A 14443-nucleotide genomic window follows, 5' to 3' on the forward strand; every position below is an offset into this window, starting at 1 on the left:
ATGACAGCCTCCTACCCTCTCTGCCCTCAGGACAGACACAGGATAGCATGACAGCCTCCTACCCTCTCTGCCCTCAGGACAGACAGGTGAGTCGAGTGCGTTTCCTCTGCATGGCATCTATGACATCTTTACATTCCGAGGGACAGGGATGTTTGACACACTATAGCAGAACACAGCTGGCATTTTACTATACCATAGCATACTCAAATTCTACAACAAAGTATACGAAACAAATACAGTTCATTATTAAAAACAATAAATTTATGTTTTTCCTTCATTAAAGGTCGTTTTAATTGTATATTAATCTCCAAACTAAATTGATTAAAATAAAATCATTTGGGAGAAATGAAAGTCTTCTTCAAAAGAGTCTTTCCCTAGTCTAGATCAATGATGTAACAGTTCATGTGCATCCCAGTACTGGATTGTGAAGACACGCAGTCATATCCAGTTAGCTGTGCATACTGGTCCTATATATCCATTGTGCAAAGCAAAGACATTAGTACTTACAATGCACTCAGTATTTAAAACAGCACAGACCTGCAGTCAAGTGCAGAAAGTTCATTCTTCTCAGCCCCAAAGTGGAATTTTCAGGATAGCGTCGCCCTCTAGTGGAGGAATTTCTCCAGTGCAGCCCCAGGTGTCAGTTGGGACAGTTTCCCAAGGGGAACCACTCCTCTTTGTCCATCATCCTTTCCTCCAGTTGGATGTTGGCCGCGACCACAAACCTCTTCTTGCTCTTCACAATGACCTCCAAGACACGGTTATACAGCGAGAGCACGTGGCTGTACTCCACCTGGGAGGAAGACATTTACATCACATTTGTTTAATTTAGCAGGACGCTTTTATATAAAGCGCTTTACAAATGGCGCACATAGAAAGTAAAAGCAGCTCAGAGCGTCGTCCTACCGTATTTCATGGTTGAGAGTCAAGGAACGGTCTGTATTTAGAGATGTTTTACACAGAACACACACATCCTGACTACTACCACCTAACCCAAAAGAATAGGCTGGCCCTCAGGCCAGTCTGTAGACATCAGGCTGTTCACATGCACCATCTTGGCTCCATGTCTCCAGAACATTCCAGCAAGTGGAGACTCACAGTCTGTATGCGTTTGTTCCAGGGTGTCAACAGCTTTACGAGCTGAACTGACACACCAGTAAACGTCAGCAAAGGTAAAGGGAGTCAGGTGGCTGAGCGGTGAGGGAATCGGGCTAGTAATCCGAAGGTTGCCAGTTCGATTCCCGGTCATGCCAACTGACGTTGTGTCCTTGGGCAAGGCACTTCACCCTACTTGCCTCGGGGGAATGTCCCTGTACTTACTGTAAGTCGCTCTGGATAAGAGCGTCTGCTAAATGACTAAATGTAAATGTAAAGTGCAGTTTCTTAGGTCAAAGTCCACAGAGTTGAGAAGACCTGGCTTTCTCCACCCTCAGACACCGTGGGTTCTATTTTCTGCATCGCTGCAACTAGGGCTGTGGTGGCTGTTTCAATGTCCTCGTAAGATTTATGACTTGACATGTGGACAGTGTTAACTCAACACAATGTTTTTTTTGTTGTATTTGTATCGTTTGAATAATTAGAAATTATATTTAAAATATATACATTCATTGGTTTAATTATATTAGATTAGGTAACCAAGTCTTCCTACCAGTTCATTGAAAGTAGGGTTGTCGTTGTTGCGTGCCACCTTGGTCTTCCTCTTGGAGCGGTTGTGGGGGTCGGGCCTCAGGAACGTGACCACATAAGCATCCGGACACGAGCCGTTGGCTAGCCTCTGAACACAACGCACAACAGGACGGTGAAACGAATACAAAGAGGGGGGAGAGAGAGAGAGACAGAGGGGGAGAGAGAGAGAGCGAGAGCGAGAGAGAGAGAGAGAGCAAACTCACAATGTTCTTCAGGTGTTTGATCAGAACGGAGAGTTTGAGGTCTCTGTAGGACATGTACAGCTGGATCTGAGGCCTGGAGTCTGTCAGAGCGGTGTTGAGAGTTAACCACTGACATCAGTTACAGCACTGTGTGAACTCTACAGAGCACTTTGCTACCCAAACAATTTTTGAACTCTACATAAAAGAGAATGGAAAATATCTTTCTCGAGAAGAGATCGACCTCTGTGACGGATTATTTTTTTCTCAGAGGAAACCTACCATGTTTTTTTGCATGTGTGTGTGTGTAGCAGGACACACTGAGCAGAACGTTACCTTTCAGTGAGACAGCTGGAGGCACTATCTTAGGGCCATCCAGGAACAAGCTGCACACAAACTCATTCTGTAAGGTGCCACAATACGTGCTGTCAGGCGCTATCGCTCCACAAGAACAACACACAAAGAATAAAACACACCTGCTGCTGTAGAGTGGTGGAAAGGTTAGGGACTTGATGGATATATTATATAAAAACAGACTCACTCCTTTGCAAGGCCCCTCAAATAGCTCCTTTAGGTACTTGTTGAGCAGATTCATTTTCCTGGCCGGAGTAAAGGACATCTTATACCAGCTGGGGAACCTGCCCAGACGGAGCAGCAGAGAATCACAGGAGGTTCACTGAGGGTCACTGACGATTTACATTTAGTAATTTAGCAGACGCTCTTATCCAGAGCGACTTACAGTAAGTACAGGGACATTCTCCCCGAGGCAAGTACGGTGAAGTGCCTTGCCCTAGGACACAACGTCAGTTGGCATGACCGGGAATCGAACTGGCAACCTTCGGATTACTAGCCCACTTGCCTAACCGCTCAGCCACCTGACTCCCTAGTATTGGAAGGCTGTCTATGGGGTGCATGTGCAGAACTCACTGAGGGAGCGTGGACTCGATGAAGTGTTTCTGAAGCTGTTTGTGGAGGAGTTCAAACTGGCCAAACGTCTTCTCACTGAACAGATAGCCGTCCTCGATGGTCACCTTCAGCTCGTACAACTGAAACCAAAGTGTTGTTGAAGACTCACGACCTTTGCATTCAATTACAGATCGATCAACTGGAAACTTTGTGTGACCGTCTTAAATATTTAATCAAATGAGAGTTCAGGTAAGGAAATCAATCAATTGAAATAAAATGATTTCAGCCCTAGATCTTTAGACTTTCTGTGTGTATGGAAAGTTTCTGTGATCTTTTATTCCAGATTAGAGAAACATCAGAACTTCACATGTTGGATTTATAGGCAGAGCAGCGGTGTCCTCCAGCATGCTAGACCCCAACCTCAGAGTGTGTGTGTGTGTGTGTGTGTGTGTGAGAGTGTTTAAGTGTGTGTGAGTGTGTTTTGCCTCAGAACAGCACGCAGCGTATCTAGCAGATGGACGATTTACGCTGACAACAGGACGCGTGTTGTGATCAAAGAGAGGCATGATGGAGACAAGCGCCCCCGCCCTCTTCTGACATGGCTCCGGGGAGAGGGCGCTCCTCACAGCAAAGCATCCCTAGTCTCCCGTCTGTCCTCCCAGCCAATCAGAGCACAGCTGGGCCACACTCTGCCAGCCAATCAGAGCACAGCTGGGCCACACTCTGCCAGCTGCCTGCCTAGAGCCATCACCGTCATGTCTGGATAACAGGTCTGCCTTCTCTTGTGAGAGGTGACTCTATTGGCTGAAGGCTTCTATGAGCAGGCCACTTTTGTGAGTGTTTAGGGTTAGTGTTATTACATTCACATTTAGCAGACGCTCTTATCCAGAGCGACTTACAGTAAGTACAGGGACATTCCCCCCAAAGCAAGTAGGGTGAAGTGCCTTGCCCAAGGTGCACAACATCATTTGACATGGCCGGGAATCGAACTGGCAACCTTCAGATTACTAGCCCGACTCCCTAACCGCTCAGCCATCTGACAGGAGCTGAGCCATCCTCCTTTATTATAAGGAGGACGGCTGAGGACAGAACTGTGGAGAAGAGGTCAGAGAATCGTGACTCACCACTTCCCGGCCCTTGACGCTGTGCTTCTGGATGATCACTTCCTGGATGTTGGTGTTGGAGGCGGAGCCTTGCGCGTGCGGCGATGGCTTTTTGCCCCCGGGCAGTTGGACCATGTTGTGAATCAGAAAGTTGAGTTTGACCGGGAGACTGCCCATGCTCTGTTTGATCTTCCTGGTTAGGGGACACATGGCCAAGTTAGATCAGGTTGCAGGTTCAAATCAACCCCCTACATTGCTTTGAATGAAAGCATCGGCTAACTGAATCAATTATTATGATATTATTATCATGATGATGCAGGGTGTGTGTGTTCAGTACTTGGTAAAGTAAGAAGTAGCTTCCAAGTCAGAGTCTTGCGGTCGTAAGTTATTCAGAACGTATTGCAGGTCCACAATATCGTTCATCTCCGGCATGCCTGCGCCCAGCATCTGAGCACACAAACAAACAGCACACGTAAAGAGAAAGTGGGAAGATCAGCGTCCGGCACAGCGTTACGGTCCGTGTCGTGGGTCAGGGCGGGCGCTGTGTCGTGGTCAGCGCAGGCGCTGTGTCGACCCACCAGCTGCAGCAGGCTGAGCACCAGGGCGGAGCGCCGTCTGATGCCGTTGTACGCCTCGCAACACAGCTCCACAAAGCGGTGGAACCGCTGGGGCTTCTGCCCCCCGCCGGTGATGAAGTGCTGCATCTCCGATGTGAAGATGAAAGGAGTTCGGTCCCTACCATCACACAAAAAGGGGGGGGGGGGAGATTTTGCACATTTACCACACAGTCCCTTGATAACAACATTTCTCTTGCTGTAAGAACTTTAGCTGGTGTTTCCCAGGGCAACGGCAACTCGCCTTTTGATGTTGCCGAACATCTGAGCGTTCCCCATGATCTTGCCAAAGTCGATGTGGAACATGTGGCCGCTGTGCTTGATCATGATGTTGTCGTTGTGGCGGTCACAGATGCCCAGGATGAAGGTGGCCACGCACCAGCCTGCACACGAGTGGAGGAAGTTCATCACCGCCTGCAGAGAGACGGCACAGTTATACAGGGCTATGACCTACACACTGGGTACAGTAGGGCCCTATGACCTACACACTGGGTACAGTAGGGCCCTATGACCTACACACTGGGTACAGTAGGGCCCTATGACCTACACACGGTACAGTAGGGCCCTATGACCTACACACTGGGTACAGTAGGGCTCTATGACCTACACACTGGGTACAGTAGGGCCCTATGACCTACACACTGGGTACAGTAGGGCTCTATGACCTACACACTGGGTACAGTAGGGCTCTATGACCTACACACTTGGTACAGTAGGGCCCTATGACCTACAGACTGGGTACAGTAGGGCCCTATGACCTACACACTTGGTACAGTAGGGCCCTATGACCTACACACGGTACAGTAGGGCCCTATGACCTACACACTGGGTACAGTAGGGCCCTATGACCTACACACTGGGTACAGTAGGGCCCTATGACCTACACACTGGGTACAGTAGGGCCCTATGACCTACACACGGTACAGTAGGGCCCTATGACCTACACACTTGGTACAGTAGGGCCCTATGACCTACACACTGGGTACAGTAGGGCCCTATGACCTACACACTGGGTACAGTAGGGCCCTATGACCTACACACTGGGTACAGTAGGGCTCTATGACCTACACACTGGGTACAGTAGGGCTCTATGACCTACACACTGGGTACAGTAGGGCCCTATGACCTACACACTGGGTACAGTAGGGCCCTATGACCTACACACTGGGTACAGTAGGGCTCTATGACCTACACACTGGGTACAGTAGGGCTCTATGACCTACACACTTGGTACAGTAGGGCCCTATGACCTACACACTGGGTACAGTAGGGCCCTATGACCTACACACTTGGTACAGTAGGGCCCTATGACCTACACACTGGGTACAGTAGGGCCCTATGACCTACACACTGGGTACAGTAGGGCCCTATGACCTACACACTGGGTACAGTAGGGCCCTATGACCTACACACTGGGTACAGTAGGGCCCTATGACCTACAGACTACATCTGGCTTCATGGAATAAAATCTGCCAGGGAAAATGCAGAACTTCCGAATGAATCAAAAATGACTGAATGCGTGTTCAGACGGACCTCCTCGTAGTCCTCCTCAGTCTTGTTCCACATGTGGAACCACTTCTCCAGGGTGTCCTCTCTCAGAGCCCCGCTCAGACCCCACTCCTGCTGGATCTTCCCCAGGGTCACCGCCTCCGGCACCACCTCCACCAGCCCTGGAACACACACACATTCACCGCCAAAATTCATACACAAGCGCACACAGAGGCACAATCACTCCGTTTTTACAGAAGCTTCAAGTTCAACTGTATAGAATATCCTTCTGTCCTGTATAGAGTATAGAACTTGCTACATAGTGCTCAGACTGACCCTGGTCTCTGCCTGTGGACAGGCATCTATAGGTGACCATCCTCATGTCCAGCCCAGCCTGCAGCCACACCCGGTCCATCACACGCACTATCTGAAGCACCAACATGTCCTGACGCAGGTTATCCCCTGTCTGGACACACACACACACACACACACACACACACACACACACACACACACACACACACACACACACACACACACACACACACACACACACACACACACACACACACACACACACACACACACACACACACACACACACACACACACACACACACACACACACACACACACACACACACACACACACACACACGCAACTGTGTTTCCGTAGCTGCATGTAGACAATTTCCTGGACACAGACAAACACATGAATGTAGTGTAGACACGCACGTGCGCGCACACACACACACACACACACACACCTGGAACCGTCAGAGTTACCTTGCAGATCACACTGATGTTCTTCCCCAGAGGGTCCGTGTTGATGAAGGAGATCCCGAGAGGAGCGGCGTTGGAGTTGAAGAACTTACATTCCTGGGACAGAGAACACGCAACAACATCACAGTTGTCCTCCAAAGCCCATCTCTGGAAATGTTGTCCTACAGGAATCATCTTACATCCACCTTCACCCCTTTCACCAGGACCGCAGGGTCCAGCGGCAGGCGACACGTGACGCTGTTACGGAAAAACTCGTCGATCTTCCACCTCTCTCTCTTCAGAAGGTCCTGAGAATGAGTGTGAGAAGAGAGTTCAACCCAGAGTACAACACACACACACACACACACACACACACACACACACACACACACACACACACACAGAGCTTCCAACCACACACACACCCTGAGCCTGACTCATCTTCAACATGGCGGCTGTGTGTGTGTGACTCGCCTTCCTGCGGGCCTTCTCTGCGATGCGGACGCGCTCCGCCACCTGTGTGAGCAGCGTGACCAGACGCTGCTCCAGATCCAGCTCCTGCCTCAGCGCCCATCCACAGCTGTGCCTGAGAGCGGCCTGCACCTTGCTGAACCAGCTCTGGTAGTGGGCATCGTCCTGGGCGTCCAGCAACAACCTGACACACACACACATTCACAGTTAAAGTGAGTTAGTTAGATAAGCCAGTGGTATTATCTTGTTTCTTCCAGACCTTACATTTACATTTAGTCATTTAGCAGACACTCTTATCCAGAGCGACTTACAGTAAATACAGGGACATTCTCCCCGAGGCAAGTAGGGCGAAGTGCCTTGCCCAAGGACACAACGTCATTTGGCACGGCCAGGAATCGAACCGGCAACCTTCTGATTAATAGCCAGACTCCCTAACCGCTCAGCCATCTGACCCCCTTCTCTGTGACTCACCAGTAAAACTGCTGAGCAATCCTCAGGCTCCTCAGAGAGCGTTCCAGCAGCAGCATGACCAGAGGCCCGTCCAGATCCCACTCCCCCTTCACCGCCTGGCGATGGAATGTGTGTGTGTGTGTGTGCGCGCGTGCGCGTGTGGGGGGGAGGATAACAGACGAGAGGTTGAGAATGTGAGAGATTGAGCCGTGTGTGTGTAGTCAACTAAGCTATCTTACAAAAGCTGGTGTGTGTGTGTGTGTGTGTGTGTGTGTCTTCTCACCTGGACGAGCTGAGGAAGGTAGTTCTCCAGCTCTCCATCGGAGGTCTTTTCAAAGAACTTCACCGCTGAGCTGCGCACCGTCTGGTCTGGGAAACTACACACAGGAGGACACTTGCTACTCTGGAGCTAATAGCATCTTTGGAACGTGGCAACACACAATTACAGTAAACAGACTTTATCGTACAATTTACTCCCAATAACATACAGTCAAATACATATTGAGTGTACTGTATACTCCCAACAACACACCCGATTGTAATGACATTCGTTAAAGTGACAAACATGTCATTACATGAGCTGTCGAGTCACGTCCGAGCTGTTTGTGGAGCTAACCTGTCTGTGAGAAGGAAGAGAGCTTCCTCAGGGTTCTGTAGGGGCCAGTGATCCACAACGGTGTAGATTTCTGTCAGGTCTTTGGGCTGCCAGCTGGGGACGCCACTCAAAACCAGGTGAAGGAAGGTGTTCCTGTTGTCGCAGCTGTGCCTCTTGCTCCAGAGGAAGGCCTTCTCGTTCTCGGAAAGACTACAAAACCGGAACCCTCAACATCACAAGATCTCACCCGGGGATATACTGGATGGTGGGATTTGAATGGCAGGACTGCAGTCCTGCCGGTCTGTGAACTCACAAGCAGATGCAGTGTTTCTGAGAGACCTCAGAGATCTTCCTGCTCAGTTCTTCACATGGCAGAATGGTGGTGGGAGAGTCTGGGAGGGAAACTGGTCTCTTATAATTCCATTCATGTCTCTCCGGGAACTCCAGCTATAAACAAAAACAACAGAAGCAAAAACTAAATGAGTTCCAGGAAACTGAAAATAGGAAGTTTTTACTAAAACAAACCACAAATAGGGAACTGTGGATGAAACTGCTGTTCCTTGTGTGGCCAGGAGAGGGCAGCATTCTGCAAGACTCGCCTGCAGTATGACCCCAGTGGGCTGCCTGTGGCCGTCCGACAGGGCGGGGCAGGGAGGGTCGCTCAGCTCCAGAAGCATAGACATACTCAGCAGCACAGTTCCACTGACCAGAGTTCTAGAACACACACACACACACACACACAATTCTAGAACACTCTGAGACATCCACTACACTGCCAATGAACCCACTCTCTCATCAGTGAATCAATGAATATCATAAGACAGTGTGCCAACTTGATATACTAACCTAGGAGGTGAACATGGTGGAAATGTCTACCGTATGTGGTTCGTGTGTATATGTGTGTGTGTGTGTGTGTGTGTATGTGTGTATGTGTGTGTGTGTGTGTATGTGTGTGTGTATGTGTGTGTGTATGTGTGTGTGTATGTGTGTGGAAAGGCAACCTGTGGCTGTACAAAGGCTGGACGGCCCACAGTAACAGCTCAGGGGTTTTTCCCTGCTTGGACGCCAAGAGATGAAACGTCAACATGGACTCATAGGGCAGCTGGGAAATCTGCATGGGGAAAACCATCCTGAAAACACACACATACAGGCATATACACCAGCATTAGATAGCTCAATTAACAACTGATTCAAACTAATAAAAGGTAGTAAGACTGCCGTTGAGATTAAGGACTTTTCATTCAGCGTTATAGAAGGAGGGAGACTGAGGAGGATTTTCAGAATGGTCCATATAACCCTCCTAGGAATGGCAATGCCCTTACATGCGGTTGAATTGGATCTTGTTGCCAAGCGACAAGGCGGTGCTGATGTTTTCTGAGATTCCTTTGTCACAGATCCTCTTCCCCCCGACCGTCAGCTCGCAGGACACGGAGAAGTAATCAAAACTACGATGACAGGGGAGACGTCACACCACCTAACAACACCCCCTGTGTTCATGTTCTGATTGTTTTGTCATCATACAAATACATTTACATGTAGTCATTTAGCAGACGCTCTTATCCAGAGCGACTTACAGTAAGTACAGGCACATTCCCCCGAGGCAAGTAGGGTGAAGTGCCTTGCCCAAGGACACAACGTCAGTTGGCATGACCGGGAATCGAACTGGCAACCTTCGGATTACTAGCCCGATTCGGGGGCTAGTAATCTTGAGGGGGGTATCTTGAGAATACATTCTCCTGTTTTCTGTGTCTTTCCTATTGTGTGTATTTCTGCGTTCAGTGTTTGTATGTGTTTACATTTGGACTTTTGTATACAGCACTTGCACCTGTGTATGTCCCTGTAGTGTCTGTCTCTATGCTGTCTGACTGTGTCGGTCTGACTGTGGGTCCGACTGTGTGGGTCCGACTGTGTGGGTCCGACTGTGTGGGTCCGACTGTGTGGGTCCGACTGTGTGGGTCCGACTGTGTGGGTCCGACTGTGGGTCTGAATGCCTGTCTGAATGCCTGTCTGAATGCCTGTCTGAATGCCTGTCTGAATGCCTGTCTGTCAACCAACCTGTGGATCCAGTTGGGCTGCAGCTTGTAAAGAGCGGCCATGTTGATCTGCAGGATGTCAGCATTGTGCTCGACGTTCTGCACAGGCAGGATCTGGCGGTGGACATCCTGGACCTGGAAGTCTGAGTGGAAGTTCTCAAAGAAGACTTGAAGCAGCTTCCCCAGAGCCTGGTGGAGCATGATGGAGGCTGGGACAGGAAGTCTACAGTTTAGTCAATGGCTGAGCGATGGCCGCTAAGATGTGAGAATGTGACACCAGACATGCATTGTGTTAGACGTGGGTACGTGACTGAGGTTGTGGCACATTGTTAACAGATGCTGTCATCCATCATGAATCTTTCCAAAAACTATTTTGAGAGGAATGTTCCCCCCACCCTTCCAAGACGACTCACACCGAACTCACCAGTTTCACATTCAGTCATCTCCTCAAAGCTCTGGAAGAAAAAACAGAAAACAAGGAAACGTGTCTATGCGTTTGACTGGAACACGACGGCCATACGAGTACAGATCATACCTGCGGTGCACGGCATCATAGTCCCAGGTATGTAGGAATGAGGTGTTAGTTACCAGAGCCATGGGCTTGATCCGGCTGAGCCTTCCTATGGCCTCCTCCACCTCCGCAGTGGAGATGCCACACAGCAGGTTGATGATGGTGCGGACCTCGTCCACCAGCATGTTGATGTTGGCTCCACTCTAGGGGCAGGGTCATCACCACTGGTTAGACCTTCGTCAAAGTCCCTCAGGTCTCGCCAGTAAGGTCTTAACTAATGAATCAATCAGCCATAGCTCATTTTATAGAGCAACTCAAACCAAAGTGCTGTACAGTCCCAAAATAAACAACAACAAAAAACTAAAGACAAACTAAAAACTAAATGGTGGTAGGATTGAGTAGGAGCATTGGGAGTGATATGAACCTTGTTCTTCAGCATCAGGTTCACCTCCCTGGTGTAGCAGTTCAGTTTCTCCTGAAGGCTTAACCTGGCGAAGCGAGAGAGAAGGAGGAAGAGGGCAGAAGGAGGGGGAGGGGGGTGGAGAGAGAGAGAGAGAGAGAGAGAGAGAGAGAGAGAGAGAGAGAGAGAGAGAGAGAGAGAGAGAGAGAGAGAGAGAGAAAACAGAGGAAGGTTGAAGGGTAAATACACATGTAACACAGTAAACACAAGCTCTACAGTATGGCCTTCCAAGTGTGTCCTATCAACAAAGACACCTGTGCCTACAGGCAGTAGAGGTGACACAGTCTGGGAAGGAAACCAACACTGTAGAACAGTTTTCCCACAAATTGGCAAGTCAGTCTGGGACAGCCTAGGCAGCAGTTAGAAAGCTGAGGTGAGACACTACTGACCTGACAGGCATGCTGACAGTGAACATCTCTGCTATGAGACAGGCAGAGAAGCACTGCCCACTATTACCTGGACGTGTTGAAGACACAAGCAGAGCCCAGCAGATGGTACAGGTGACATAGGGCACTGTCATCCCTAGCCTTAGGTATGGAAAACATGAACTAGATTTAGCAGTGAGGTTAACAGCAGTAAGGTTAACAACAGAGTATAAACAAACAGCCTAGCAACAAAACACATCAAAAAGTCCAAGCAACCAATCAATACATCGAATTGCTAAAGATAAGGTTGTTCAGTGTCGCGTTTATGACTTTGTCTCCGGGAACGCAGCAGGCAGGTTCACTTCCCCCCCTATTTCCTTTGAAATGCCACGAATGACGTCACAGCACACAGAGCAAAGTCAACAGGGCGGTGGAGGTTTTTATGACAACACGAGCCCTGATAAGACGCCGAGGAAACAGCCTGGCTGGAGGCCAAGGAGGACGTCTGACTAAACTCTTCTGGCCTGCTCTGTAAATGATCCACCAATTATTATTATTTATTTATTTTCACGGTGGGAAGAAAAGACAGCCCCCCAGGCAGACTCACGTCTCTGGCCAGAAGGTGCTCCAGGGTGTTCTCGTGGAGCAGGCGGAGTGAGACCTCCGACCCAGACTTGCAGTAGGCCAGGAGGCTCTCGTGGGCGCCCAGGAGCTCCTCACTAGCAGAGGGACAGGAGAGGTGGCAGAGGAACAGTCACACACCATGTGGAGGAAACACCCAGAAAGGGGTTGCCGTGACACACGCACGAGCGCGCACACACACACACGATAGGATTGTAGTTTCCATGAGTTGGGAACAGCCGGTACCAAAACAAGCTCAAGGTTACAGTGCGTGTTGGGTGAGGGTGCTGAGGGTGAGATGAGGGTGGAGACGGTACTGCAGACTCACTTGTGGAGGTACTCCTCAGAGTCACAGAGCTTGAGGACGTACTGCCCACTGCTGCTGGTGGAAGTGTCCATGAGCAAGAAGATCTCATCGATCAGGTTCTGCACCGTACGGTTCACTAGGGGTGAGGTCACAGTCAGAGGTCACAGTCAGAGGTCACAGTCAGGGGGCAGGTCAAACCTGGCCCTGTTTTAAGGCCACCGTGTCTGTTTAAACACACTTTTCTTTTACAAGCTATCACAAGTGCGAAAAACAAAACTCTCACTCTGCGTGTGTGAGAGACTTACATGTGGTACAGAAGGGTATCTGGTGTGCGGCCCAGGAGGTAGCCACGGTGACCGTCACCTGGGCCTTCTGGAGCAGGGAGGGGTGGATGGATAACACACGGCCCCACACCAGGCCCGCGTTTGACCAGCTGTCTGAGTGCGGATACCTGGACATCAACCTGACACGAGACACAGCAGGATTTCACGTCTAAATGAAAGTATACAATCACTGGATGTACTTTAAAATGTGCTGCCTGTACGAGCAGACTTGGATCATAATAAAAGTTGTTATTGTGTGGCGCTAGGTTTTCTTACTTGGATGTTGACGTGCAGAGCGAGGCCAGCTGTTCGGTGCTGCCTTGTGGCGTGTCGATGAGTTTCATGCTCCAGACGTCCTGACGAATGAAACAACACAAACAAACAGACAGTAAAACTGTGATGAACATCCCCGGTAGTGAACAAAGGCATCGTGTGTGTGAGCCGAGCCAGGGGTGATCCTCACATGGTCCACGGCTGTGTTGGAGCGGTTCAGTCTGGCGGAGGGCATCGTCAGGTTACAGGAGAATCTCTTCTGGGCATTGCTCAGAGGAGGCTTTCTCCTGGGGGGCACCGCAGGGGGTAGAGGGGGCCCAGCAGGGTCTAGAGGAACCACTGGGGCAAGTCTGGCTGATGGCCCCGTGCTATACTTTCTGACTTGGTTGCTGGGGTCAGGGTCAGCCCTGTTAAAGCCTTGGCTAGACCCATGGTCATTTCCACTAGCCCCGTGAGCCAAGAGAGAGCTAGGGGGTTGACTTAGATCCATACTTGAAAGTGAGCTGTACAGATCCAGTTCTTCATCCTCGTTAAATACATGATACAGACCAAGTTCAGTTAGTATATCCTCCTGGAAGTGATCTGTAAGGGATGTGGGGAAACCCCTGGCCTCCCGGTGGAGGAGATCGGAATCCCCGTGATTGGGATCCATCTTGAATCAAAGCATATGACTGATCCGATACGCTCAAGTTATCTTCAAGTCCTGGAAATGTTTCAATGAAGAACACGTGTCATTACATTTCTAATGCAGTCATCTCTACAAAGGTTGCCATGCAAGCGTTGATGTTTGTTTTCCACAAACAAAACAAAAACACGATCCAGAGTTTACATGATCAAAAATCCCTCCGGTTTGTGTAATTAATCATTAACAGCTTTTCAAAAGTCAACAGGAAATTTGCCTACTGTTTCAAACGTGCACGTCCAAAAGATGTGCAGTGTGTTGTACAACTACTCTTGAGACGGACCACTCTTACATGTTTTCCCTAATCACATCAACGAAAGACCTCAACTTCAGCCTGTAGCGGTCATTCTTTAGTTTCCTCTAAATATTAAATGTACATTTAACAGAAACAAAAAGGTGTGTGCGTACGTTTACTTTCATTATACATACAGTAGTACTTTCAAACAACTACTGATTCGTACTGTACAAGGGTCTTACCGTGAAAGCTGTCATGGTCCCGGTCAGTAAAACGAAAGCTAGAATAGGTAGAACAGAATCGCACGCGTCCACCTGAGGGCAGACAAATTCGGGAAGTTACAAATATCGTATGCTTCATGCAACCCATTAACAAACGC

At 49.4% G+C, this 14443-nt stretch overlaps 1 protein-coding gene across 4 annotated transcripts; it reads right to left on the bottom strand.

The window, feature by feature from the left end:
• Positions 1-332: 332 nt before the first annotated feature.
• Positions 333-14439, bottom strand: pik3c2g (phosphatidylinositol-4-phosphate 3-kinase catalytic subunit type 2 gamma). Of its 4 annotated transcripts, none has more exons than XM_067235019.1 (33): positions 14307-14439; positions 13338-13850; positions 13151-13230; positions 12857-13014; positions 12573-12687; positions 12231-12342; positions 11715-11785; positions 11223-11286; positions 10876-11001; positions 10712-10742; positions 10310-10496; positions 9577-9699; positions 9256-9384; positions 8854-8968; positions 8568-8701; positions 8276-8464; positions 7943-8036; positions 7681-7775; positions 7213-7393; positions 6939-7046; positions 6763-6855; positions 6313-6442; positions 6022-6158; positions 4733-4902; positions 4453-4609; positions 4212-4321; positions 3896-4067; positions 2793-2911; positions 2407-2503; positions 2202-2268; positions 1890-1969; positions 1649-1774; positions 333-793 (listed from the first exon to the last, which is right to left on the bottom strand). In XM_067235019.1, exons 2-33 carry the CDS (start codon positions 13797-13799, stop codon positions 641-643), a joined length of 4185 nt encoding a protein of 1394 aa, XP_067091120.1. In that variant the 5' UTR covers positions 13800-13850; positions 14307-14439; the 3' UTR covers positions 333-640. The 4 variants fall into 4 exon arrangements, with proteins under 4 accessions (XP_067091120.1, XP_067091121.1, XP_067091122.1 ...); XM_067235020.1 differs by lacking the exon at positions 14307-14439 and adding an exon at positions 14051-14151; XM_067235021.1 differs by lacking the exon at positions 9577-9699.
• Positions 14440-14443: the final 4 nt, after the last annotated feature.

The sequence above is a fragment of the Osmerus mordax genome, chromosome 4 (assembly GCF_038355195.1).
Source record: "Osmerus mordax isolate fOsmMor3 chromosome 4, fOsmMor3.pri, whole genome shotgun sequence".
In the NCBI taxonomy this organism is placed as follows: Eukaryota; Metazoa; Chordata; class Actinopteri; order Osmeriformes; family Osmeridae; genus Osmerus; species Osmerus mordax.

Coding starts and splice junctions, on each gene's coding strand:
- pik3c2g (XM_067235019.1), bottom strand. CDS start 13,799: ATGGATCCCAATCACGGGGATTCCGATCTCCTCCACCGGGAGGCCAGG. Junction 12,343..12,572: donor TCTGAGGAGTACCTCCACAA/GTGAGTCTGCAG, acceptor TCCCTCTGCTAG/TGAGGAGCTCCTGGGCGCCC. Junction 11,002..11,222: donor ACCTGATGCTGAAGAACAAG/GTTCATATCACT, acceptor CCCTGCCCCTAG/AGTGGAGCCAACATCAACAT.